The sequence below is a fragment of the Oncorhynchus tshawytscha genome, linkage group LG08 (assembly GCF_018296145.1).
Source record: "Oncorhynchus tshawytscha isolate Ot180627B linkage group LG08, Otsh_v2.0, whole genome shotgun sequence".
Taxonomy (NCBI): domain Eukaryota; kingdom Metazoa; phylum Chordata; class Actinopteri; order Salmoniformes; family Salmonidae; genus Oncorhynchus; species Oncorhynchus tshawytscha.
The window spans coordinates 42,070,632-42,094,972 of record NC_056436.1 but is presented as its reverse complement, the minus strand read 5'-3'; the positions used below and the strand labels follow the sequence as shown (position 1 = coordinate 42,094,972).

The following is a 24,341-nucleotide window of genomic DNA, read 5'->3' as shown; positions in this document are numbered from 1 at the left end:
ATCTCTTGCCTCAGCAAACTTTGCTCGTGAACTACATCCTTACCGGTTAAATTATTTGGGATAGGGGACAGTATTTACCACGTCCGGATGAAAAGCGTGCCCAGAGTAAACTGCCTGCTACTCAGGCCCAGAAGTTAGGATATGCATATTATTAAAATATTTGGATAGAAAACTCTGATGTTTCTAAAACTGTTTGAATGATGCCTGTGTGTATAACAGAAATCATACGACAGGTGAAAACCTGAGAAAAATCCAACCAGGAAGTGGGAAATCTGAGGTTTGTAGTTTTTCAAGTGATTGCCTGTCCAATATACAGTGTGAATGGGGTCAGATTCCACTAGATGTCAGTCTTTAGGTTGTTTCAGGCTTCTATTGTGAAGGGGGGAATAATACCAGTCACAGTAGATGCCTCAGCTGAAAGCCTTTAGTTGTTGGCCGTAAGCGCGAGCTCCGTTCCCGTTCCTTTCCTAAGCAATTGTCCGGTTGGAATATTATTGAAGGTTTGATAAAAACATCCTAAAGTTTGATTATATACATTGTTTGGCATGTTTCTACAAACTGTAATGGAACTTTGACTTTGGTGTACTAAATGCGCAAACAAAAGGAGGTATTTGGACATAAATATGGACTTAATGGACTTTTTCGAACAAAACAAACATTTGTGGAAGTGGGATTCCTGGGAGTGCATTCTGATGAAGATCAAAGGTAAGTGAATATTTATAATGCTATTTCTGACTTTTGTTTACTCCACAACATGGCATGTATCTGTATGGCTTGTTTTGGTGGCTGAGCGCTGTACTCAGATTAATAGCATGGTGTGCTTTTACCGTAAAGCTTTCTTGAAATCTGACAGCAGTTGCATTGAGAAGTTTAACCTCTTGGTGACAGGGGGCAGTATTTTCACGTCCGGATGAAATGCATGACCAAATTCAACTGCCTGCTACTCATCCCAAGAAGATATGCATATTATTAGTAGATTTGGATAGAAAACACGCTGAAGTATCTAAAACTGTTTGAATCATGTCTGTGTATATAATATGTAGCAGGCAAAACCATGAGGACAAACCATTCAGATGTATTTTTTGGGGTCACTTTTCAATGACAATCCAGATTAAGGGACTTTCTTGCAGTTCCTATCGCTTCCACTGGACGTCAACAGTCTTTAGAAATTGGTTGAGGTTTTTCCTTTGTGTAATGAAGAAGTACGGCCATCTTGAACAAGGGTCACTGTGTACCGTTAGATAGAGGCACGTGACCAGAAAGCATGCTTCAGATTGTTTTCCTCCAGTATTGAACACAGATCATCCAGTCTTCAATTTTACACGTAAAAAAAAAAAAATACCTAAAATAGTATTTACAAAAGTAGTTTGAAATGTATTGGCAAAGTTTATAGATATTTTTTAGTCACGTTGAGCAAGTTGGAACCAGTGTTTCTCTGGATCAAACGCTACAAATAAATGGACAATTTGGATAGATATATACATACATATACACATACATATATAACGATTTTTGTATTTCGCTCTGCAGTTTCACTGGATGTTGTCGTAGGTGTCCCGCTAGCGGTTCATGCGCCCTAACAGGTTTAAGGAGCCCTCTTAACCAGTTATGCATTAGGGGGCGCTATTAAATTTTTTGGATGAAAAACGTTTGTTTTAAACAAGATATTTTGTCACGAAAAGATGCTTGACTATGCATATAATTGACAGCTTTGGAAAGAAAACACTGGCGTTTCCAAATCTGCAAAGATATTATCTGTGAGTGCCACAGAACTGATGCTACAGGCGAAACCAAGATGAAATTTCAAACAGGAAATGCCCCAGATTTTGGAGGCGCTTTGTTCCAATGTCTCCTTATATGGCTGTGAATGCGCAAGGAATGAGCCTACACTGTCATTTCCCCAAGGTGCCTGCAGCATTGTGACGTATTTGTAGGCATATCATTGGAAGATTGGCCATAAGAGACTACATTTACCAGGTGCCCGCTTGGTGTCCCCCGTCGAAATTATTGCGTAATCTCCAGCTGCGTGCATTTTTCCATTTGGTTCAGGAGAAACCAAACTGCCACGAATGATTTATCATCGAATAGATATGTGAAAAACACCTTGAGGATTGATTCTAAACAACGTTTGCCATGTTTGTTGATATTATGGAGTTAATTTGGAAAAAAGTTTGGCGTTGTAATGACTGAATTCTCTGGTTTTTTTCTTAGCCAAACGTGATCAACAAAACAGAGCGATTTCTCCTACACAAATAATCTTTTTGGAAAAACTGAACATTTGCTATCTGAGAGTCTCATTGAAAACATCTGAAGTTCTTCAAAGGTAAATGATTTTATTTGAATGCTTTTCTTGTTTTTGTGAAAATGTTGCCTGCTGAATGCTAGACTTAATGCTATGCTAGCTATCAATACTCTTACACAAATGTTTGTGTAGCTATGGTTGTAAGGCATATTTTGAAAATCTGAGATGACAGTGTTGTTAACAAAAGGCTAAAGCTTGTGAGCCAATATTATTTAATTTCATTTGCAATTTTCATGAATAGTTAACGTTGCGTTATGGTAATGAGCTTGAGGCTATGATTACGCTCCCAGATACAGGATTGCTCGACGCAAGAAGTTAAAAACCTGTCAAAAGGGGAACTAAGTTGAAGCGCTTATAAATCAGTCCCGACTGCTTTTGCCATGTCCAAGCGCCTCTGAATTCCACCTCCATCTTTCCCAAGAGAACAATTCTCCTGTACCTAAAGCACTAGAAGGAACTGCAGTCTAAAAGCTCTCATACAAGCGTCATAAAGCATGAGCAAGCATTGGTTGAATCAAGATGTACCTGGGAAGAGTCACCTCAAAGTCTGTCCAAGTGTCCTTGCAGTGCCAAATGTCCAATCATATCAAATGCCAATCCAGGCGTTGAAATTCTGCCCATGAAATTCTGGGCATTGCACTGACGTTATTCCCAACTTCGAACTCAATAGAGCATTCTGCTGAGAATTGCAACACCTCCTACAGAAAGGCCATTGCAGTGAGCCGCATCTGAAGACATGGTTAGAGGCAACTACAATCTAAGCCCTGAAATGTTATTTTAAAACACAAAGTTGGTATTTTCACAACCACCTTCAAAAAAGGCAGTTCTCCAGGAGTTGGGTTGTGATCATAGTAGCGTGAACACATTGTCTCCAGTGGTTGATGTCTCCAGCACATAAGATCTTTTTTCCCTGTGTTTGCAGAGGTCCCCCGTGATTTAGGCCTTGTTTGATCAGAGGACAGAGCGTCGCCTGAGGGACAGGTTATTATCCTCTGTCTCCCCTGTCTGCACTGCCACATCAAGGCTCAGAGACATGGAGGTGGGGGGGGGGCAGGGTGGTGACTTAAGACAGCTGACAGAGTAGTCTCATTATTGTGAATGGGCGATAAACTTTGCATTGCCTTTTTAAAAGGTTTGGGCTATCAAGTGCACAATTACCCAATCTGTACAATTTCTAACATCAGAGGCCTGTGGGGGTGGACCGAACAGAGCGGAAGTCAATATGCATGGAGCTTAGAATTTTAGCTAGTTGGTGCACACGTCTAATTGACTTCAGTGGTATTTATGTGGTCTTGTAGTAGTTGTCATTTGAACAACTTTAAATAGATGTTGACCTACGTGCATAGGCATCCACCAGAACCAGAGTTTCTTGAATAAGCCCCAGCGACAGCCTGCCACCTCAAACAGCCCAGCGGCATCCCTGGGGCTCCAGTCCCCTGCATCCATGGCTCAATTTCTTTCACATTAACTCACACACCACCCCCCCCTTAGCTCTGTCACATACTGCCCCCCATTGCTCCAGCCACTGGTGGGCTGGGCCTGCCCCTGGAGGGAGCTGCAAACTGAATTATTGAGAGCTGAAAACAGAGGGGTAATGGCTCCTGAATAAACAGACCGCATTATCCCCTGCTGCCTCTGTTTCCAGGGAAGTTTAGGAGAACACAGGGCAGTTCAGGGAGGGGAAACTACAGCTGGCTGACAGAGGGAAGGTGTCCTTGGTTATGAGGGAAGAATGCTCTCCCGTGTGGTACTGTTAGTGGCAGTGCTAGGGGTGACAAGAGATGGAGAGGGTCTAATTAATTTAAACACTTATTTTCAGGTAAGTTGATTGAAAACATTTTCATATAGTTACACCAAGGGGAAGTGTTGCCTTCTGCCTCCCATACCTACTACCCCATTCTCACCCCTGTGTGAGCCCCAGTAAATTTTTACCTCTGAAATTGTCAATTTCTGGGACAGAAATAAAATCAAACTTACGAGGCATAATCTATATTAATATTTTGTTACTCCATTTTATATTACACTCTTAAAAGCATCACCCTTGTCTTTTCCAGAAACATATTTATTAGAGGCAGTTAAAACTGCTGGTCCGTTTATCGGCCTGTAATTGCAGCGAGCATCAGACAGGTCTCAGGGCCATAGAAAGACAAATGAAGGGAGATAAGGTTTGATGACCCATGGTAGCTTAAGATTATAAAAGTAATCAGATGAGCTGCGAGGAGCAGTCATCTAAATGAGGTGTGCGTTGGCATTTGCGTGTAAAACCTCTAATGCACAAATCGAATTCTGAAAAAAGATCAGAATTAGCACACACAAAAACTAACCAGCGCTGTGATAATGAACAGACGCCAAGGGAGATTAAAATAAATGGAAAACAAGCCAAGAATGAGGGTGGTGTTAAAGAAAGATGCAAGTTATCCACCCCTAGAGCTGTAAACTGGAGCTTCTAGGAGTGAGGCTCCGGTGGGAATCCTTGTGCATTCTCCCATAGTTGCCTTCTGCTGCTGCCCCTCTTCTAGCGAAGCAGAGCCTCCAGGCAGGCGGGGGGGTCCTTCGTGGAGGGGATAAAGGACACTTCTCCCGCCTTACTTATGCAAATAATGTAGTCCTGCTGCCTAACAAATTAACTACACTGAGGTGGCAGATGAAGAGAGGGGGGAAAGGAACCAAATCAGCCAAAAGAACACATCTGGCTACGAAATAATGTGCTGTTGCATTGTCGATGTTGTGAAAGGTGTCGTAGAAATGTTTGGCATTTGCTTTCAAAATATCTCAGAAATGTCTCAGACTATAAGGAGGCAGCTAAGTCAAGTCACATATGAAAAGTGAAGAATTCCACAGTGGTTACATCAAAACTAAGTAGTAACAGTGATAGATCAGTCTAACGTTGTGTTTGACCCTTCCTCTAGTTGGGTTGCTGCCATATATCCAGGAAATGGCAGATCAACTATATTCAGCCGAGGGCCAAATTTGCAAGGGTATGATCAGGGGGCAGAAACAATTATCAATAATTTGTAGAATACAAATTGATAGCAAGAAACAAAACATATTTGACAAAAATATTTTTAAACCTTGCTTACATTTGTTTACGGTTTACCTCTTATGCGCAGGAAAACTTTGGAACAGATTTCCACAACGGAGCCGATTTGCTGGTGTTTTTACAGAATTATGTCGAACATATTAAAAAATATGATTTTGTTTGTCAGAAAACTTGCGGGAGGTGGGTAATTAACATCAGTTGGGCAACCCTGGTTTTTGAGAAGAGGACACGTGACGTTGGTGCCCTTTCAGAAATCCAAACAGCTCTGAACCACACCGTGGCCAAGCCCAGAATAGACCCAGCACTTTGCCCGGGCCTACCCTTGTCACTTTAGAGGGCACTTTCCATCGAGAAGCCTTTCCATAACCTAGAGTCAAGTATCTTTCACGCTTTATGTAGGCTGTATCGTTAGCTTGTGGGCGTTAGCTTGTGGGGGCATGGCTAACCACCTCACGCATTGAGTAACTATTCAAAATGGCTGTTCTACGACAAGCTGGTTAGAAGTGAATCTTAAATCTGAGTCTGTTCTTGCAAAAAAAAGTTAAGTGGGGAAAAGGGGGGGAGCAAATAAACCAATGAGCTCACCTTCTTTCTGTCTCTCATGGAGCTCTTTCCTCGCACCATGATTTTGCATCCAGTTTCTGCTTCCAGTTGTTTGGCGGTGAGTCCGCGAGGCCCCAGGATTCTGCCCACAAAGTTGTACTGCAGAGAGGGGGAAGAAAGACATTACAGGTACAGAGTATTTGACATTTAGACTGCAGTGTAGATAATCACTTGCACACTATAAATCGTGTCAGGTGACAGCCTACTTATCTGAAATCATGTGATACTTAGGACTCATAGGCCGCAGACCAAAAATGTTTTAACCCCTCAGCCCTTGCACTACCCACTTTCCCTTGGGGGAATCCCCGTCGAAAACGGATGCAGTTTTATTGGCATCTTAAGTGGAGGTCCAATTCACCAATGTTGCCCCCCTCGGCCCTCAATTTAGCTCAAAGGAGCGAGTGAACAACTTGTCACTTGCGGGGCAGATATGACCCAAAATGCGATGGAAACTGTAGTGACATGTCAAACTCGTAACGATGAAGTGTCAAATGTAATCAACAGGGCTGCATTTTCAGCATGTCAGAAAAGTATGAAGCTAGCTTCCTAAACAAAAAAACAAAAATCTACAGATTTTAGCATTGGCAAATTGGCTTAGTCTTGTAGTGAGGAGCCTATACAACATTGCTAGGTTCATAATTTTTTTTTGCAATAAATCACCAAACTATCTAGCTAACTGACAGGAGTGCTAGCTAGATACTTTAGCTTTCTAGGTACATTAATAGCTTTTGGTTGGTTGTTTTTAAGCTCAGATTCAAGATTTCCACCAAGGACGTCTCCTCTCCGATCCTCGCTCGGGCAAGGATGGGACTATGTAAAACGTCATTCATGGGCTGAGGGTTTATGGCCAAGGGTCGTCTACTTTTGAGTTCGAAACGCAGACAGAATTGTTCAAACCCTCATTTAATAAGCTTCAGTCAATCTCTTTTGCTCTGCTCTTCCATAGCGCTCAACATGTGATATCAGTTCACTGCTACCATGACAGCAGTTTCCAGACAACAAGTAAACAGTGTGACCTTAAGGGCCCCCTTCTTTTTCCTGGCCTAATATAAAAACGGAATAAATTCAAGAGCACAGGTACAAGTCTCACGTTCCCGATGGTGCGCCCTGCTGCCTCGCAAATATTACGGAACCACACTGGGCTCGCCAGAAAGCAGGCTGAAAATGAATTATTTGAGGGGAAAATAGAAATGAAACTACTTTCAGGGAATTATGGGGGGGGGAGTGAGGAGGTGAAGGCTCTGCTCGACAATTTTCTTATCGAGGCCCTTTCACTCGTGAGTGGCTTTGCGGCTTTGTACCAAAGGGAACGTATTTACAGACGTAATCCTCTCCACTTGAAACTGGTTTCCACTAGGATAAAGGAACAATGTCAAAAATAATCCACAACAATTTTTTGCCAAAACAAAAACAGAAGAATGGGTAGAGGAGGCAAGACAGTTGAAAAGGTAAACAAACTGGGCATGTTTACCACATGCAGTGCTAAGCTGAGAACGTGACGGGTATGAGATCCATAACTCTATTCAGAGGGGCATTTATTATACAAAAGTCCTAGATCTGTTCAATGGTCCTATCAGCACTAAGTTATGGTTGGTACAATTTTATTAGGTATGAAATCCATGCTTACTAATTCCTAAAATCAAATGAAGTCCACAAGGCCAGCATTGTGCACATACGAGAGACATGTAGTCATTCTAGGAGTTACCTACTAACAAAGGCCTAACATTTCCTTACCAGACTCTTTGCTTCCCTGTGGATTACGTTACTGTGGAGCTGACAAAGAGAAGCGGGCAGGCTAGGCCAAAGTCTGTTTGCCAACTCTAGTCACTAGACTGGTGTGGGGGTGGTGACGGCAGGGCGCCTGCTCCCTCTAGTCACCCAGTAGAGAATATAGCGATAAACTCTGGCTGTGTTCCGATCCCCCTGCTCCTTTAGGCAGCGGAGGAGCGAAATGTCGGTCTGCATCACGCAGGAAGCAGAAGGCGACAAGAGGACTAGCACCCAGGCACAGCCTCGACCCACGGTCGGCCACCAACGGCCTTCCCCCATCAGTCTAGCATCAGGAGCACACGCTCATAGACAAGAGGCGACAGGAGCAAGGTCCCTGGGTGAAGCATAACCTTTAAAAGCTAGCTAGTGCGCCCAAGCTTACTCTGTCATAAGATAAGAAAATAGCTAGAGCTAATGTCTTTGACAGTGCACACTGCATGATAATTCACACCGCCTGTCAGCATGGCTATGGATATTTAAGGTCAGACGAGCTCCATGTTTATCAAACCCCAGACAGTGACACAAATAATGCTTGCGTGGTATACTATAAATTACTGACCAATTACTCTGCTATATGTTTATTTGAAGACATAGCCAGAGAAACCCACACTAGCAGCTCTAATCCCCATGTGAGGAGAGTCGGTTATGAAAGGAGTTCCTATACTGATAGGAAAGATCCTTTTTGCCATGGATCGCTCTGCAACTGCTCTCAAGATAGAAGTGAATTCTCCCTTGCTATGAATATGTTGATTGTACATGACAGAGCAGGGGCTTGCTGGAAAGTGGGGGAATTGCGCACTTTGAATACTGGGACAAGACAGGAATTACCACCACAAGGGGCAGGGCAGGTCCCACCCAAAGTTGAGATAGTAAATCTAATGGCTTTAAAAAGACACCCCTTTGACATGCATGATAAGTGGTTCAAGGACATAGGGTTGTGGAGGAGGTTGGGGGGACAGATCTATTCTTGAGGGATGGGGTCTTTCCAGTATCCCCCCAGCAGCAGCCATGTTTGGTGAGGGCAACCGTTGTGACCGAGAAAGGAGGGAGCAGGCGTCTGGCCGAACTGTTAACGCACCCTCCACTCCAGGTAAATTCAGCGCTGCTCATAATCGCAGGGCCACAAACGTCTAGGACAGAAATACAATACGCAGCACATAATTCAACAGCATAGAGGAAAAAGCAGTGCTTTGACAAACAGGGGACTTGATAACAAAAGTCCACATGTGCAAGAACTGTCCCCATATGAAGTTGTAAACAACCCTCTTTTTAATCACCCCTTATTGCTCATTGTGGAACAGAGTCTATGCTGCAGCGAAGATTCTACATTTTCCCTCAGGTGGTAACATTTAAAAATGTCGTCATTTTGCAGACTTATCCAGAGCGACTTACAATAATGAATGCATACATCTTTATATTGGTCCCCCGTGGGAATCGAACCCATTACCCTGGCATTGCAAGTACCATGCTCTATCAACTGAGGTAACCACCCTCATAAGCCATTGGAATGTATAAAATACAAAAAGCTAAAATGTGTGACCTATCAGAGGCGGTTACAGTTCCAAGACATGCCAGGAAGTCACTACCCGCCCTTCCCTTCTAAAATAAAGTGGTTGTGTTCTAAAATTAGTCAGAGGCTGTGCCAGGAAATCCGGCCATTCTAAACCAAAAAGACACGAGTGAGCATGTATGTGGGGGGGGGGTCATGTTGGCCAAAGGTCACGCTACCAGCTTCATCCCCCTGAATTGTCAGAAAGGGGCACTTAACTCTGGCGAAGGTTTGGTGGCATGCAAGGAACGTTTGGCTAAACAAGTCAGTATGTGTGCAGGTGTCACGTCATCCCTTTCAACAATCAAACATGGCTGACAACTGGTAGCTATGGCCACAGGGCGGTACTATAACAAGACAACGTCCATCTAGTTAAAACACATGGTAAATGAGCAGCTCCAACAGCCAGGCTGACTAACCAACCATATAAATCAGCATCCATCAATTCTGTCAATCACTGGAGAGAAACCGATTTTATTTCCAGCAGTGACTGTACAAATTGCAAATGCAGGCTATGAACCGCCATCCCGCCACCTCCACATCTTTTTTGTATCTGTTGAATGAAATGCATGCATAAGCGATCTATTTATTTTGCAAACTCAACAAGAACTCCGCTGGCTCTCTGCAGAGGCCGTTCTCAGAGCAGCCAATTCCCTTTCCTAATTTAAGGCATTAGGAGATTAGACACTGGGACCTTTCGCCACCAGTTTCTCTCCCTGACTTTCATCTCAGTTTCCTCCAGCTCCTGCGAATCACTCAGCCACCGCCCTCCCCCCTTGCCTGGGCCCCCACTTCCGAGGGCCTCCCAGGACGGGGGCTTAGAGTGACATTAAAAGGGGCTTTGTTTACCCCCCCTTATCGGCACTTGGCAGGCGGAGGGGGCTGACCGGGGCGAGGAGAGAAACTCCTTGCCTACGCCCCGCTCTTCGCTCTGAAGTAGTCTGGCTCCCCTGGGCCCCAAAGCAGGGAGCAGGCGGGTTACCAATTTAAGGACGTATACAATGTAAAAATATTTGCCAGCCTCAACCGCAGCTCTGGATAAGGAAGTTTAAAATAATAATTTTCTTTTTTACTTGTTAGTGGCAATGTGCCTCACTGAGTGTATTGGGGGGGGGTAGCAGGGATGAGAACAAATAACTCTCTTAGGCCAATTGTGTAAATGAGCGACCCTTTCTAGCCTATCTAAGGCGCCGCACAGAGTTGCGACATGTTTCCCTGGGATATTGTGCCACATATCCATATTGCCCGGTTCCTTTTACCAGGGGAGATGAGTATGGTCTGTTGGAACACATTTACATTGCAGAACATGACTGAAACCTCTCCCCATTCACTGTAGACATGTCTCTCAGCGGCATGACTGGCAAACCCAGAGCAGAAGTGACCTTCAAACCACAGAGGATATCCCCCCTTTGCTGCTCTCCTAATAAAACACTCCTTGTACATATGAGCCCTACCAAGCAGAGGTCTTGCAGGTACACAACACACTATTTGCTGCGCATATATGGCAGCACACCACAAACAGGGCTGTATACTTTCACCTCTACTCAACCCCAACAAAGTCCACTCCCACCTGCTGTTCTGACAGCGTCTGCAACTCAGACCTTCCTTCCCTGTGCCGCATCACATCGACTTCCCTTTGCATTTGTCTCTCCTCCCCCCAATCCCTCACTAGAATAAATCAATACTCTTACTACTGTACATGCCGTCTCCCAGGTGACATTTGGGGTTTATCATTAATTCATCAGTGGCTGAACACTAGCTGGCGTATCATTCAATTAATCCGTTTTTCACCTTTGCTATGCTCCGTGCCCCCCCCCAAAATCAGACAGACGAGGGGGAGAACAAGTGATTGGAGCACTGCGCTGTCCCTGCCCATTACTAATTAACCTCCGTCAAATAGCAGTGCCTGGGAACATCTGGAGGGTTCTCGTTCTCCAACCCAGACCCAGGGCATGTCTCACACAGGACTGGTGCCACCAGGGCTAACAAATTAGCCCCCTCTGCTCTACCTGGGTCATGTTCTGTAGGGCACAAAAATAGAAAACTTTCCAAAAGCAGTGAGGTAACTATCTGAACTTGTCCAATAACTTTGCTTGGTTGTAGAAAGTTTTGCTACCACATACTTTAAATGAACACAACCCTGGGCAAGGGGGACTAGGATGGGATGGGTAATTGTACTGGGATAGCAGTTGCAGTGGTCCGAGATTAATCCCCAGAATAAGATTGTACCCTCAGTCTGGAGGGAGGATGGCTGGAGAAGCAAGCAAGAGGGAAAATGTGACCAGGTACTAGACTTGTGAAATTTTCACATCAAAGCACACATTTAGCACCTAATCAGCTTGCCTTTGATACATTTGTTTGGGGCGGGGGGGGGGTATTTGGGGTTGCAGCAGAGGAAATGGGCCAAGTTGCAAGGGGGTGGGTGGGAGGAGGAAAATGGAGGATTGGCGCAGAAGGCAAAGTTCATGGACTAATATGCAAAGAGGCAGAAAAATCTCAATAACTGTTCAGAGCATCAAGTTAATCAGCATAAGTCAATCACGAACCCTCAGACGAGGCTGAGTGCACGCGCGTCAAGTCGCAGAGCATATACTGTGCAGGCGATACAGCCCAATCGCCGTCAGCAAATCACATATTCAAATTAGTTTAGTCAGTTCCTTTAATTGGGGTTACACTCAATTCAGACTGTGTTTGCGGAGCAAAACCAAAAAAATAAAAAATCCTATCTGGGATGCCCCTGAATGGATTTCAAACTCTTTCCAGAAGACAAAAAACAGACAATCAATGCAATATTACACTGTACAAGCATATTGCGCTGGTATGATTTCTGTATGTAGATTGTTACAGACAGGTTGGATGTGAATGGGGCATGTAAGGCCAAGTGTGTGTGCGCGCGCACACGAGTATGTGTGTCGGCCAAGGGTAAGTGAATGAGTGTGCTTGCTGATCGCCTTCCGACAGCAGTCGCGGTTCGGATGTTTAATCCACCCGCCACAGGTCAATTACTGATGTTTGATCCCTCATGAAGAACCTGCTTGTTTTACACTTCATTCTCACTAGTCTACACCACAGGGAAAATGCATACACAGATCTGGATCCACATTCATCGCAACATCCTTTGACTCTTCCCTCTCTTTTCATCAGGCCTTCTCTGATCAACAAACTAATCCACTCCAACCAGACTTAAATCATGTTTGGGCTGTGACAGATCATAGGCTTTAGGTAGAGTACAGAAATCCTCAATCATTTCCATCCTCATCAGAAAAAAACAGCCCATCTCCAGCTCCATTAGTGTGGTGTGGGGCCATGTCTAATGACATGTTTCCCACGGGGGCCTGCTTAATTACTTTCTCTGTGGAGGGACCCGGCCCAGGGTCAGTGCACTAGACCGTCTACAACACGCTCCCTTCTTTCCCAACTTCTTTACCTCTGATGAAATCACCTTTTCCACACACTGTGGCCAAGACTCAAATAAACGTCTAAGTGAAAAGGTCGCCTTCAGACCCTATACTACAGCTAATAGAAGTTACACATTATGAACATAAAAAATACCCACGGGCCAAAAATGGGGGTGAGCGTAATACAATCCCACTAGCCCCTGCTGGGTTGTGAAGACCTGCTGGTTTGTAGAGAAGACAACGGAGCCGAAATGTCAGTGGGACCTCGACTGATCATTATGGCTGACGGGGAGAGTGGTACGCCAGAAGAACGCATTTCCTTTTACCCTCGTCACTCTGGGTAAAAAAAAGGACACCTACTTGTCGCAGCGCTCACCCAATGGCACACAGGGGGTGGGTGTTGCTGCAGGCTTCTTGCCCACCTGCCAAAAGAATGTGTCCACAGTGGCCTCTAATGTCCCTAGCAGCGGCAATCGCTGAGGTGTAAAAAAATAAATAATCAGCTCTGCAACACAGAAATTAACTAGATACGACACTGGCACTCTATTTTGCATTATTTCACTCAGGCTCACTCAGAGCCTTTCCCTCCATCTCACAGAATGATTTATGCTGAACGGGAGCAGTTTTCTATTGAGGCAGATCAATTGTGACACGCTTATAAAAAATAAAATACATTTCAGACTACTTTTCACGACACGGTCGCTTACTGTAAAGTCTGTTGTTACAGGGATGGGAGGGTAGGTGTCATCTCCACAAATAGGGTCTGTTGTGATTTTCCTAACCTAACCTTCCGCAACGCAATTTAAGTGTTTCATATGTAATCTTACATTTGGTGGCAGCGGTCTAAAATCTTCAATTACTTCCAAATGGGGGATAATAAGAAACCAAAAATATACATGAACTGACTAACACGAAAGTGACAAAATAATCTGAGCAAACTGGGAGGAAATAAACACCTTCCACTTTCTAAACGGGTTAATAAGAGCCCACAGCGATTGTTTTTTAAAGCACCGATTTATCAACAAACACTGGGAAGTAATGTGAGGTGCTCAATTGGAGTCATTTTGCTTCAAAATCCCCAGTAATAACCTGCAAATTAAGACTGGGAGAGGGGGTTCAAAACAGCTGTTACAGTGCCAACAGGTTCCGTTGCAGCCGCGGAGACCGAGGCCTAATACAATTATTTGTAAACCCACAACAGCCGTGGTAGACTATAGTAAAGTTAGGGACAGTCACAATAGACAGCACATTCTAGTGGTGGTGGGGAAGAGATGAGGCCTATTTGAATACAGAATAATAAAAACAGACATCAAACATCATAGAATTAAGTTGGCAGCACAGAAGAACATTACTGAATCTGAAGACTGCACAATGGACTAGCAATCCGTTGGCAATCTAATGTTGGATGGAATCTAGCCTAGTCAATCAACGGTATGCACAGCCAAAGCATTCTTAGGCAACACAGCCAGAAGACCTATAGGCGGCCAACGGCTCCTTCAAAAAAAAAACAAAAAAAAAAGTACCCTTTCCAGTTTGACCCGTCTTCCAGACCAGTTGCACAACAGCCTACGTCCAACAGGGTGTCCCATTTCATACACTCGGCAGGCAGCCTCAGGCAGGTGGGGGCTAGGCTTACCTCAGCCTAGAAAGACAACCACAATCCCTTACACTACACACAACCCATTGGGGATCTTCAGGGGTGTGGAAGGGAGACAGAAATGTGGTGAGTAAAGGAACAAGGGAGTGAAGTGACTCCATTTGGAGGTCAGAGGAAGAAATTAGGGTGAGGGTTTCTCCAGCCCATCCCAGACTGCAAGGGAGCTAAACTGAATTTGATGGACAATCACTCCCCTCCGGTCACGACCTGCAGTCGCCTCCACGAGTGACGGGATGCCAGGCTTCGACGGTGCCGTGCTGATGACATCAGCAAACATCTGTGTGTGCAAACACACATACTCTAGAGAGCTCACACCTCAGCGTGCACATTCCATGCAAAGGGAATTATAACACGGTCGTCTTGGCAGGACAAGTTATTTCGGTGAAATTGACATGCTGCAGTGCAGCAAGGGACCAAGACAATCTAATTACTTGGTATTGGGGCTGGAGTGTTCGAGAGGAAGAAAATGGCTGAGAGAAAGATGTAACGAGACAGATGAAGGGAGAGCGTGCATGAGGGAAGTGGCAGAAAGAAGTGAAGGGAAGGAGTGGCAGAGGACAAAAAGGGACAGAAGTGGACAGGGGGGAAATAAGAAGATTGAGGAGAGGTAAGGATTATAAAGATAAATCTTCAGTGGCAACTGTCATGCCAAGAGCTCAATATGTGGACTTGGAAAGCAGAACCATTGTCTTGGGAGCTCAGCGCACTCTACAAGTGCAAGTCTGCATCCCAAGTGGCACCCTATTCCCTCTACAGTGCACTACTTTTGACTAGAGCCTGATGGGCTCTGGTCAAAAGTAGTGCACTATGAAGGAAATGGGTTGCCATTTGAGACTCAGTAAGAGTATGCATCCTGCGGCAAATCACTCAAAAACGTGAGGAAGAAAATTCCCCTCAGCTAATAATCATTAGTGTAACCTCAGACCAGCGAAGGTCTGTTTTTATTATTCTGTACCTCAGAACAGCTGGGATGTCTGAATGCAGACCGATTGTTTAGACAGGAGTGGGATTGCTCGTCAGACCTAGGATAAAGTAGGCCCCCTTTTTCCAGGACCTCGCGTCACAGAAGGCAACCTAGCTTGCCCCTCATCAGTTTAGCTGCTAAGCTAAAAGCTAGACTAACATATCCACCCTTTCTCTATGAAAAGATTATTGGTCGGAAAAACAATGAATATCTATTGACTGGGAAACTGCGGAGGTGGTCATAAAAAAAAAATAGCTGGCTACTCTTTAGGCTTCAGGATATTTGAATATTTCTGCTTTTGTTTGACGTCAGCAAGTGACTAAGGCCATGTGCTGTTCTGTTTACTACCATCGGTTTAGTTTTCCCCAGAAACACTCGAATAGAGACAGAGGGATGAACGGAACAAGAACGAGTGGTCGAACAGTGCTCCTCAGACCACACGGTGACTCATCCTATTCACAAGGGAGAACTCAAATTAATTTAGCCCTGGCATTGCCGTGCTCCGACTAAGCGCAACTAAAACATGCCCAAGAAAACAGGGAGGGGGGATAACATTGCTGTGTACGGGTGTCTTTGAGGCATGTCCCACCATTCGACGGGTCGCGGTACCAAAGGCAGTGCTGCCACTCAGTCTCCCCACGTCAGCTTGCATAGGTGTTATAGACGGTGCAGTCCACCAATACCTATAGCGCTGTGACACACAACCGATGGGTACACCATGTATGCAGGTACCGGTTAAACCTAAGGTGAACACACACCAAACGTGTTAATGTATATATACAGTTGAAGTCAGAAGTCTACATACACCTGAGCCAAGTTCATTTAAACTCAGACGCACAAATCCTGACAAAGTAACAATTCCCTGTTTTAGGTCAGTTAGGATCACCACTATTTTAAGAATGTGAAATGTCAATAGTAGAGAATTATTTCAGCTTTTATTTCTTTCATCACACATGCTTTTTCAGTTCTGCCCACACATGTTCTATAGGATTGAGGTCAAGGGTTTGTGATGGCCACTCCAATACCTTTGTTGTCCTTAAGCCATTTTGCCACAACTTTGGAAGTATGCTTGGGATCCTTGTTAATTTGGAAGACCAATTTGCGACCAAGCTTTAACTTCCTGACTGATGTCTTGATTAAAGGTCGACCGATTATGGTTTTTCAACATTGATACCGATTATTGGGGGACCAAAAAAGCCGATGCCGATTAAAAACCGGCCGATTGTTTACATTTTTTATTTGTAATAATGACAATTACAATACTGAATTAACACAATATTGGTTTAAATAATGCCAAAAAATGTGCCAATGTAAGAAAGCTAACGTTTAAGTTCCTTGCTCAGAACATATGAAAGCTGGTGGTTCCTTTTAACACGAGACAATATTTTTATATATATATATAAATATTTTTTTTTATATATATATATATAAATATTCCAAGGTAAGAAGTTTTAGGGTGTAGTTAATATAGTATTTATAGGACTCTATACCGTTTGTATTTCATATCCAATAGTCAAAGATTTGTGCCTATGAGAACTTTAGTATTGCCAGTGTAATAGTATAGCTTCCGTCCCACTCGTCGCCACTACCTGGGCTCGAACCAGGAACTCAGACAGCCACACTCGAAGCATCATTACCCATCACACCACAAAAGCCACGGCCCTTGCAGCACAAGGGGAATAACTACTCCAAATCTAAAAGCGAGTGACGTTTGAAACTGTATTAGGACACACCCAGCTAACTAGCTATCCATTTCACATAGGCTGATAATGACTTCAAGCCTAAACAGAGCTGTGCTGGCGAAGAGCTGCTGGCAAAACGCAAAAAAGTGCCGTTTGAATGAATGATTACGGGCCTGCTGCTGCTCAGTCAGACTGCTCTATCAAATCACACTTTATAACATAATAATAATAATACAGAAATACGAGCCTTGTCATTAATATGATCGAATCCGGAAACTATAATTTCAGTGAAATACGGAACCGTTCCGTATTTTATCTAACGAGTGGCATCCCTAAGTCTAAATATTCTTGGTACATTGCACAACCTTCAATGTACGTCATAATTACGTAACATTCGGGCAAATTAGTTCGCAATGAGCCAGGCAGCCCAAACTGTTGCATATACCCTGACTCTGCATGCAATGAACGCAAGAGAAATGACAATTTCACCTGGTTAATATTGCCTGCTAAACTGGATTAGTAGTTATAACTTGTGATGATTGTTTTTTTTAAAAGATAAGTTTAATGCTAGCTAGCAATTTAACTTGGCTTCTACTGCATTCACGTAACAGGCAGGCTACTCGTGGAGTGCAATGGTTAGAGCATTGGACTAGTTAACTGTGCGGTTGCAAGATTGGAACCCCTGAGCTGAAACGGTACAAATCTGTCGTTCTGCCCCTGAACAAGGCAGTTAACCCACAGTTCCTAGGCAGTCATTGAAAATAATAATTTGTTCTTAACCGACTTGCCTAGTTAAATAAGGTATAAAAAATGTTTTTTAAAATGTTTTAAATAAATCGGAGCCCACAAATACCGTTTTCCGATTGTTATGAAAACTTGAAATCGGCCCTAAATAAAAATTGGCCGACCTCTACTTGAGATGTTACTTTAATATATCCAATTTCCCTCCCTCATGATGCCATCTATTTTATGCAGTGCATCAGACCCTCCTGCAGCAAAGCACCCCCACAACATTATGCTGCCACCCCCGTGCTTCACAGTTGGGATGGTGTTCTTCGGCTTGCAAGCATCCCTTTTTCCTCCAAACATAACGATGGTCATTATGGCCAAACAGCTCTATTTTTGTTTCATCAGACCAGAGAACATTTCTCAAAACAACAATCTTTGTCCCCATATGCAGTTGCAAACTGTTGTCTGGCTTTATTGCAGTTTTGGAGCAGTGGCTTCTCCTTGCTGAGTAGCCTTTCAGGTTGTCATTACAGGACTTGTTTTACTGTGAATAGATACTTTTGTACACGTTTCCTCCAGTATCTTCACAAGGTCCTTGCTGTTGTTCTGAGAGTGATTTGCACTTTGACACCAAAGTACATTCATCTCTTGGAGACCGAACACATCTCCTTCCTGAGCGGTATGACGACTGTGTGGTCCTATGGTGTTTATACTTGCGTACTATTGTGTACAGATGACACATCTGACAACTGTCAAAATGATGTCTGCGAGTATAACAGAACTCATATTGCAGGCGAAACATGAGGAAAATCAAACCAGGAAGTGGCTTCTATTTTGAAAGCGCCATAGCCTGCCTTCGCTCCATTTAAAGGGATATCAACCAGATTCCTTTTCCTATCGCTTCCTCAAAGTCTTGACAGTTTCAGGCTTTTATTTTGAAAAATGAGCGAGAAAGATAACATCGCGTCGGTGGATAGCTGGGTGTTCGCATGAGTTTTGCAGCCATCGACTCCCTCTCCTGAAAAAGAGACCGTGCCGGTTGATACATTAGATGATATATTTTAAAAACCCAAGGATTGATGATAAAAAAAACATTTGACATGTTTGTGGAAATTACAGATACTATTTGGAATTTGTTTGGGTTGTCGTGACCGCTCGAGCCTGGGGATTTCTGAACATAACACAAACAAACAGCGGCATTTTGGATATAAAAAATAATCTTTATGGAACATGTGTAACTGGGAGTCTCGTGAGAGAAAACATCCAAAAATCAAAAAGGTCAGCGATTAATTTTACTGCATTTCTGATTTGTGACCAAGGTACTTTGATGCTAGGTGTTCATAATGTTTTGTCTAGTGATCGATAAACTTAAACGCTTGGATTGCTTTCGCTGTTAAGCATATTTTCAAGATCTGACATGACAGGTGGATTAACAAAATGTTAAGCTGTGTTTTGCTATATTGCACTTGTGATTTCATGAATATAAATATTTTTAGTAATATTATTTGAATGTGGCGCTATGCAATTCAGCAGATGACAATTATCCCGCTAAAGGGATGGTAGCATCAAGAAGTTAAGACATTTGCGGACTGGTTGAAAAACGAGTTAATAACGCCAACATAAGTGTGTATGTAAACTTCTGACTTCAACTGTATATCTGGACAATGGCAAGACATTAGTATGTCACGGCGCCAGTTTTTCCTAGAAGAAGCCATTCAATTTAGGAGGATCGACTAATGGCTTTGGGAATCGTATTTAGGGCTGTTGTGGGGCCTGGATTTTAGGCTGAGCCAGAGAGGTATGTAGGGACTAGCAGGAAGACTGGGTTGGAACAGTTTGGGGTGCGGGAAGAGTGGGTCCCTTTATCAGCTCTGTCAGGGGGAAAAATGCATTTCACGCCTGGCTGGGCCTCTCCACTGCCTGTCCCTCCAAATCCGTGCAACTGGGGGGAGAAGAGAAATGTTGCTCTTAGAGAGGTGACACGGGCATCCTTTTGTGCCACCCAGTACGATTAGTACCGGGCACCGGTAGATGGTGGCTAACCGGGGAAAGGTACGCACGCATACCCACCCACATCTCATGACCCCACTTGTCAAACTCCTCACAGTCAGTGTACACACAAGCACACATCTCCGACATCTTCACCATGGCCCTCAAACCCCCCCAATGACATCTGCAGCTAGAGTAACAGTGCCAGTCTGCTCCTATCCAGACCGGTCTTTGCAGTGCCCTCTATCCAGCTATAACCATCCTCTCCACCCCGTCCAGTCTCAATGCTGGACGCTGCCAGGGGCTATTCAGGGCTCAGGTGGTAAGCCGTAAATTTTCAACTTCCCGTGTATTTTTAGAAAGGTAGTCTAACATCACACCCCCCTCCTCTCCCTTCTTTCTCTGCCCATTTGGGTAACTAACTCTAAACAGCTGGGAGTGTGCTTTTCCTTTTGGAGGCAGCCTTTAATGATACCGCAACATTAAACAGGCTACTAGTGGAGCGAAAATGTGGCATTGGAGTAGTTCAACGCTATGAGGCAAAGTAGCATTCAATGGTATACTATGTAACGAAGGATAGTAGGGAGTCATAGTTGGAAGAAAATAGGGACAGAAGACTCCTTTGTCCTTCAGTGTAGTCACTGATGGGGCTAAATCCAAAATTGCACGTGTACAAGTAGCCTGTGTGATCACGTAGTGTTTAAGTGTGCATGCAGATATATATTAGTGTGTCATCACTTACGTCAGGGTAGTCTTTTACAGGCACAAAGAGCTTCTCCTGCAGGTGAATGATCGGTCCCAGGGCCTCAGGTAAATCCAGAGGGTGTTTCTCTACCAGGCCGTTCGCGGTGTCACTGTACATTTCTTTCCTCACTCTGTTGATCTCTGAAAGACAAAAGCAACATGCAGTTTGAGGATTGCACGCAGAACAAAACTAAAGCTATAGAAAATAGTCAACGAGTCGGTCCAGAGCGGAGTGACATGGGAAAGTTACCATCAGAACTCGTTTTAATTTTCCACTGCACAACTTTTGGAAATGTTTCACTACAGTGTACACTATTGAGTACGACCCATTGCTTTGTGTGTGTTCGATCAAACCATTGAGGACTTATTAGATGAGGTCTAGGGAGTTGTGGTGTGTGAGGGGTTAAAGCTAGCTCAGACAGCATGCTGGGTGGTACAGCTAGTGAAATAGTGAGTTTGAGGGGGCAGCAGCAGAGAATGGGGAATAGGAGAGAGCCAATCGTTCAAGGGGAGATGTGCCTTCAGTTTAGAGCAGCCTGTCCAGTAAAACAAATGGACCAAAGGCAGGGACCAACCCACAGCAAGACAATTCCAGTCACACATACACTATTACTGCCTACATAGTGCAAATACAGCCTCAGAAATACTAGAATCCCATATACATCAAGTCACACACACAGCTGAGACATGCAGTCTGTCTCCCCAGGGGGGTGTGGAGACATGGGATTCATTTATGATGTTCAGTTGGGCCAAATAACGAAGGACCGGGCTGCACAGTGTTCTGTAGCTTAACTACAGGGTGGACAACCATTGGTCACGCTGCATCCCACATCCCTGACCACACAGCCCCTTAAACCATGACAGTGTATTCCGCGACCACCAGTTGATGTTCACAAACCATCACTCAACCAAAGTGCCTGTTATGTTCGAGCCTGGTCCTGACAAATTAGATAGGCCCATGTCCTCTTTCAGATTTAGGCACCCCCCATTATGGACCACACAGCATTTCAGTAAATGTTTAGCTTTCACGGAATGCCTAATTCAATTAAGGTAAAATCCCGAAGCGCACCTTTGTAGGAGGTTTATCCAAACTGTGGTTCGGAAAGAGTTTATTTTAGACTAATGGGAGGTGGGGGGGGGGGGACGTGACACCCAATGGGAGATCACAACAACGACCGAGGTGGAGGAAACAGAGGCCATCTGAGGGAGAGTGGTAGAAAGAAACCTGAGGTGGTCCTCAAAGGGCAACCCTTCAATTAAAACATCTGCATCATAGACATCAATACCAGATCCCGAATGACAGGGGAGGGAAATCACCTCTATAGCCAAAGTAACCCTGAGTGCTAACACCAAATGCCACAGTCCCTCAAGTGCTGTAGCACCACCCAGAGCAGCAGGGCTTGTGAAGAGAGGGTGTTATAAAACACACGTATAGGACCTGAAAACCAACAAAAAAAAGTGGCTGTTGAAAGGGATTTCCTGACCATAGACAAAGGCACATCTGGCAAGCAGCTCAGGAGAATCTCAGATCTGTTTGATCCAAACCGTGAAGGGTTACAGAGCAGACCACTGAGATGACATAAGTCCTCCCCATTAGGGTGACATCTATTCAGCTGTCGAGCTATGAATTAAGTGGGATGGGGAGTGCAGACAATATCGCTAAGTAGCTAGGCCCTTCCCTGGATAAAGGACTGAAAGCTTCTTAGGCCAGACCAAATCAATTAATAATTAAACGTTGACGTTTTTTTGGGCCAGGACTTAGTTCAACTATGCAATTCTCACAGATCTGTTTGAGTAGAAAAGGGTGTATGTGGTTTAGTGGAAAGTATTGGGCTCAAATAGATAGAAAACTGACCAAAACAGGGAGGGACAGGAATTTGTCCAATAAGAAAAGGTAAACTTTTGTTTTCCATTGTGAAACGTTTGGCTATGGTGTGACCTAATGAATTTGGCCCGGCTGGGACCATGGGGATGACTTTGGTTGGCTATTGCAGCCGTATGGTCACAGGACTTAGTGGTGATGAAATGCTAAAAGGTAAGCTGTGGAGAGGCGGTTCATACTGCCTAGAACATAGGTTGTGTGTGTGTGTGTGTGTGTGTGGACTCAAGCTTCCCAGGGTGGGATTCGTAGGAGGGCCAGGCACCGGGTTCATCAGGTTTGAAAGGCTTAGAAATTGGCAACACAGCCAACAACTTGTAACGTTCCTCCCTCTACACTGACAAGCACGGTCTCTTTACAAAAGGCTCTCCCCCGGCCTAATTTTATTTCCTCCTGCTAAAATGTCACATTAACATAGAGGCCGGGCAATCAGCCTGAGAAGCACAACACTTGACATCTAATTTCACCGGCATCGAAATCCTCGCACCAAGTCTTTTCCCAAACGCTGGGCTAACCTAAAAATGACCCCGCCTGGGCACTTGCGATGAAATCATTTGTGCTTGTCCACCCTGGCGACGTGTGGCTAGTCAAATAAGGTAGAGACTAAGGATAATTTAATCCAAAATGGAGAAAGACCAGCTGGATAACTTGGGCAGTAACAGAGAGTAGAACTGAAGGAGAACTGACAGCAATTCAGGTGATGCAACTTTATCCAGTGCTGTTTGAAGCACACACAGCCATCTGAAACTACTTTGATGTTAGCATAGAAGTTCTAGGAGACCATGGATGAATGGAGAGGAAAAGGTATGGGGGTCCATGCATCACGTCTGTAAGGTTAAATGAGGTAGTAATAGATCCCCTGGCCTCCCTTCACCCACCCCACTCAGCCTAGTTTGTGTTTCAAAGTGCCAGAGTCAGCATTCGGTCTGTGCACACACCAAATCGCCAGGTCTGCCTTTTGCATAACCGAATTGAACTCTGCTCTGGACTCCCGATATTAACAAAAAAGTGTCAGGACAGTCAAAGTGAGAGAGATGGATATATCACCTGCACTGTGCTGAAAGGCAGAAGAGACACAGCATTTGACTTGATACTTCACCCCTTCCAAAACACCCTTGGCTCAGAACAGTCTCATCTCTTTCCTACCTTCTAGTTCCTGCTCTTATGTTTTTATTTTATGTAACTAGGCAAGTCAGCTAAGAAATTCTTATTTACAATGACTGCCTACAACGGCCAATACTGGGCCAATTGTGCACCACCCTATGGGACTCCCAATCACAGCCAGATGTGATGCAGCTTGGATTCAAACCAGGGACTGCGGTGACACACGCCTCTTGCACTGAGGTGGTGCCTTAGACCACTGCGCCACTCCAGAGCCCAGTCGGTGCCAAGAAAATGTCAGTCCGAGTCTTAGCACAGGCAGCCCTCCATGAACTACAATAAAAATACAATTGGATTTCTACTGTTATAGGGATGGAAAACAGTTTGAGAACTCTGCCTAAACGCAGTGACAAAGCAGTTCAACAGCATTAGGATAGCGCTATTTAGAATGAGAGCATACAGACAACTAGGCTTGGGCGGTACCCAGATTGTCACAACGACTTTGGGCTATTCGGCAATACCAGCACTGAACACTGGGGGGGACCGTTTCAAAACCACACTGATGCGCTGTAATATGAAGGTTTGCAATGCTAACATGTACAACGACATTGAGAATGCTAACGAGCACATTGTGAACATCTTGTAGGTGGGCCTAAACTATAGAAGGGGGGGAACTACGAAGTTTGCTGCATGCACAAAACAAATAGTCAGCAAGGCTCTTGAGCCAGGAGGGGATTACCAACCGAATGCATGATTTGGGAAGACACTAACTAGCTACTAAATAAGCAAACCAAATGCCCAACGACAGAGCATTTAGCACATTGTAGACAATTAACTTAGATTTCTTATAACTGGCAAATATTTAGATGTGAATTTCATACTGTAATTATCACCTGGAGCATGCTGCACAACAGTGAGTGACTCAAGTAAACCA

At 44.3% G+C, this 24,341-nt stretch overlaps 1 protein-coding gene across 5 annotated transcripts in view; it reads right to left on the bottom strand.

Moving 5' to 3' along the window:
* qkia (QKI, KH domain containing, RNA binding a) overlaps positions 1–24,341 on the bottom strand; it is an 81,784-nt gene that overhangs the window by 40,119 nt on the left and 17,324 nt on the right. For all 5 annotated transcript variants that reach the window (XM_024429735.2, XM_024429737.2, XM_042325553.1 and 2 more), the window contains exons 2-3: positions 20,426–20,568; positions 5,928–6,044 (exon numbers count right to left, since the gene is read on the bottom strand). In XM_024429735.2, coding sequence (XP_024285503.1) covers positions 5,928–6,044; positions 20,426–20,568 — 260 coding nt within the window. The remainder of the gene's footprint in view (positions 1–5,927; positions 6,045–20,425; positions 20,569–24,341) is intronic.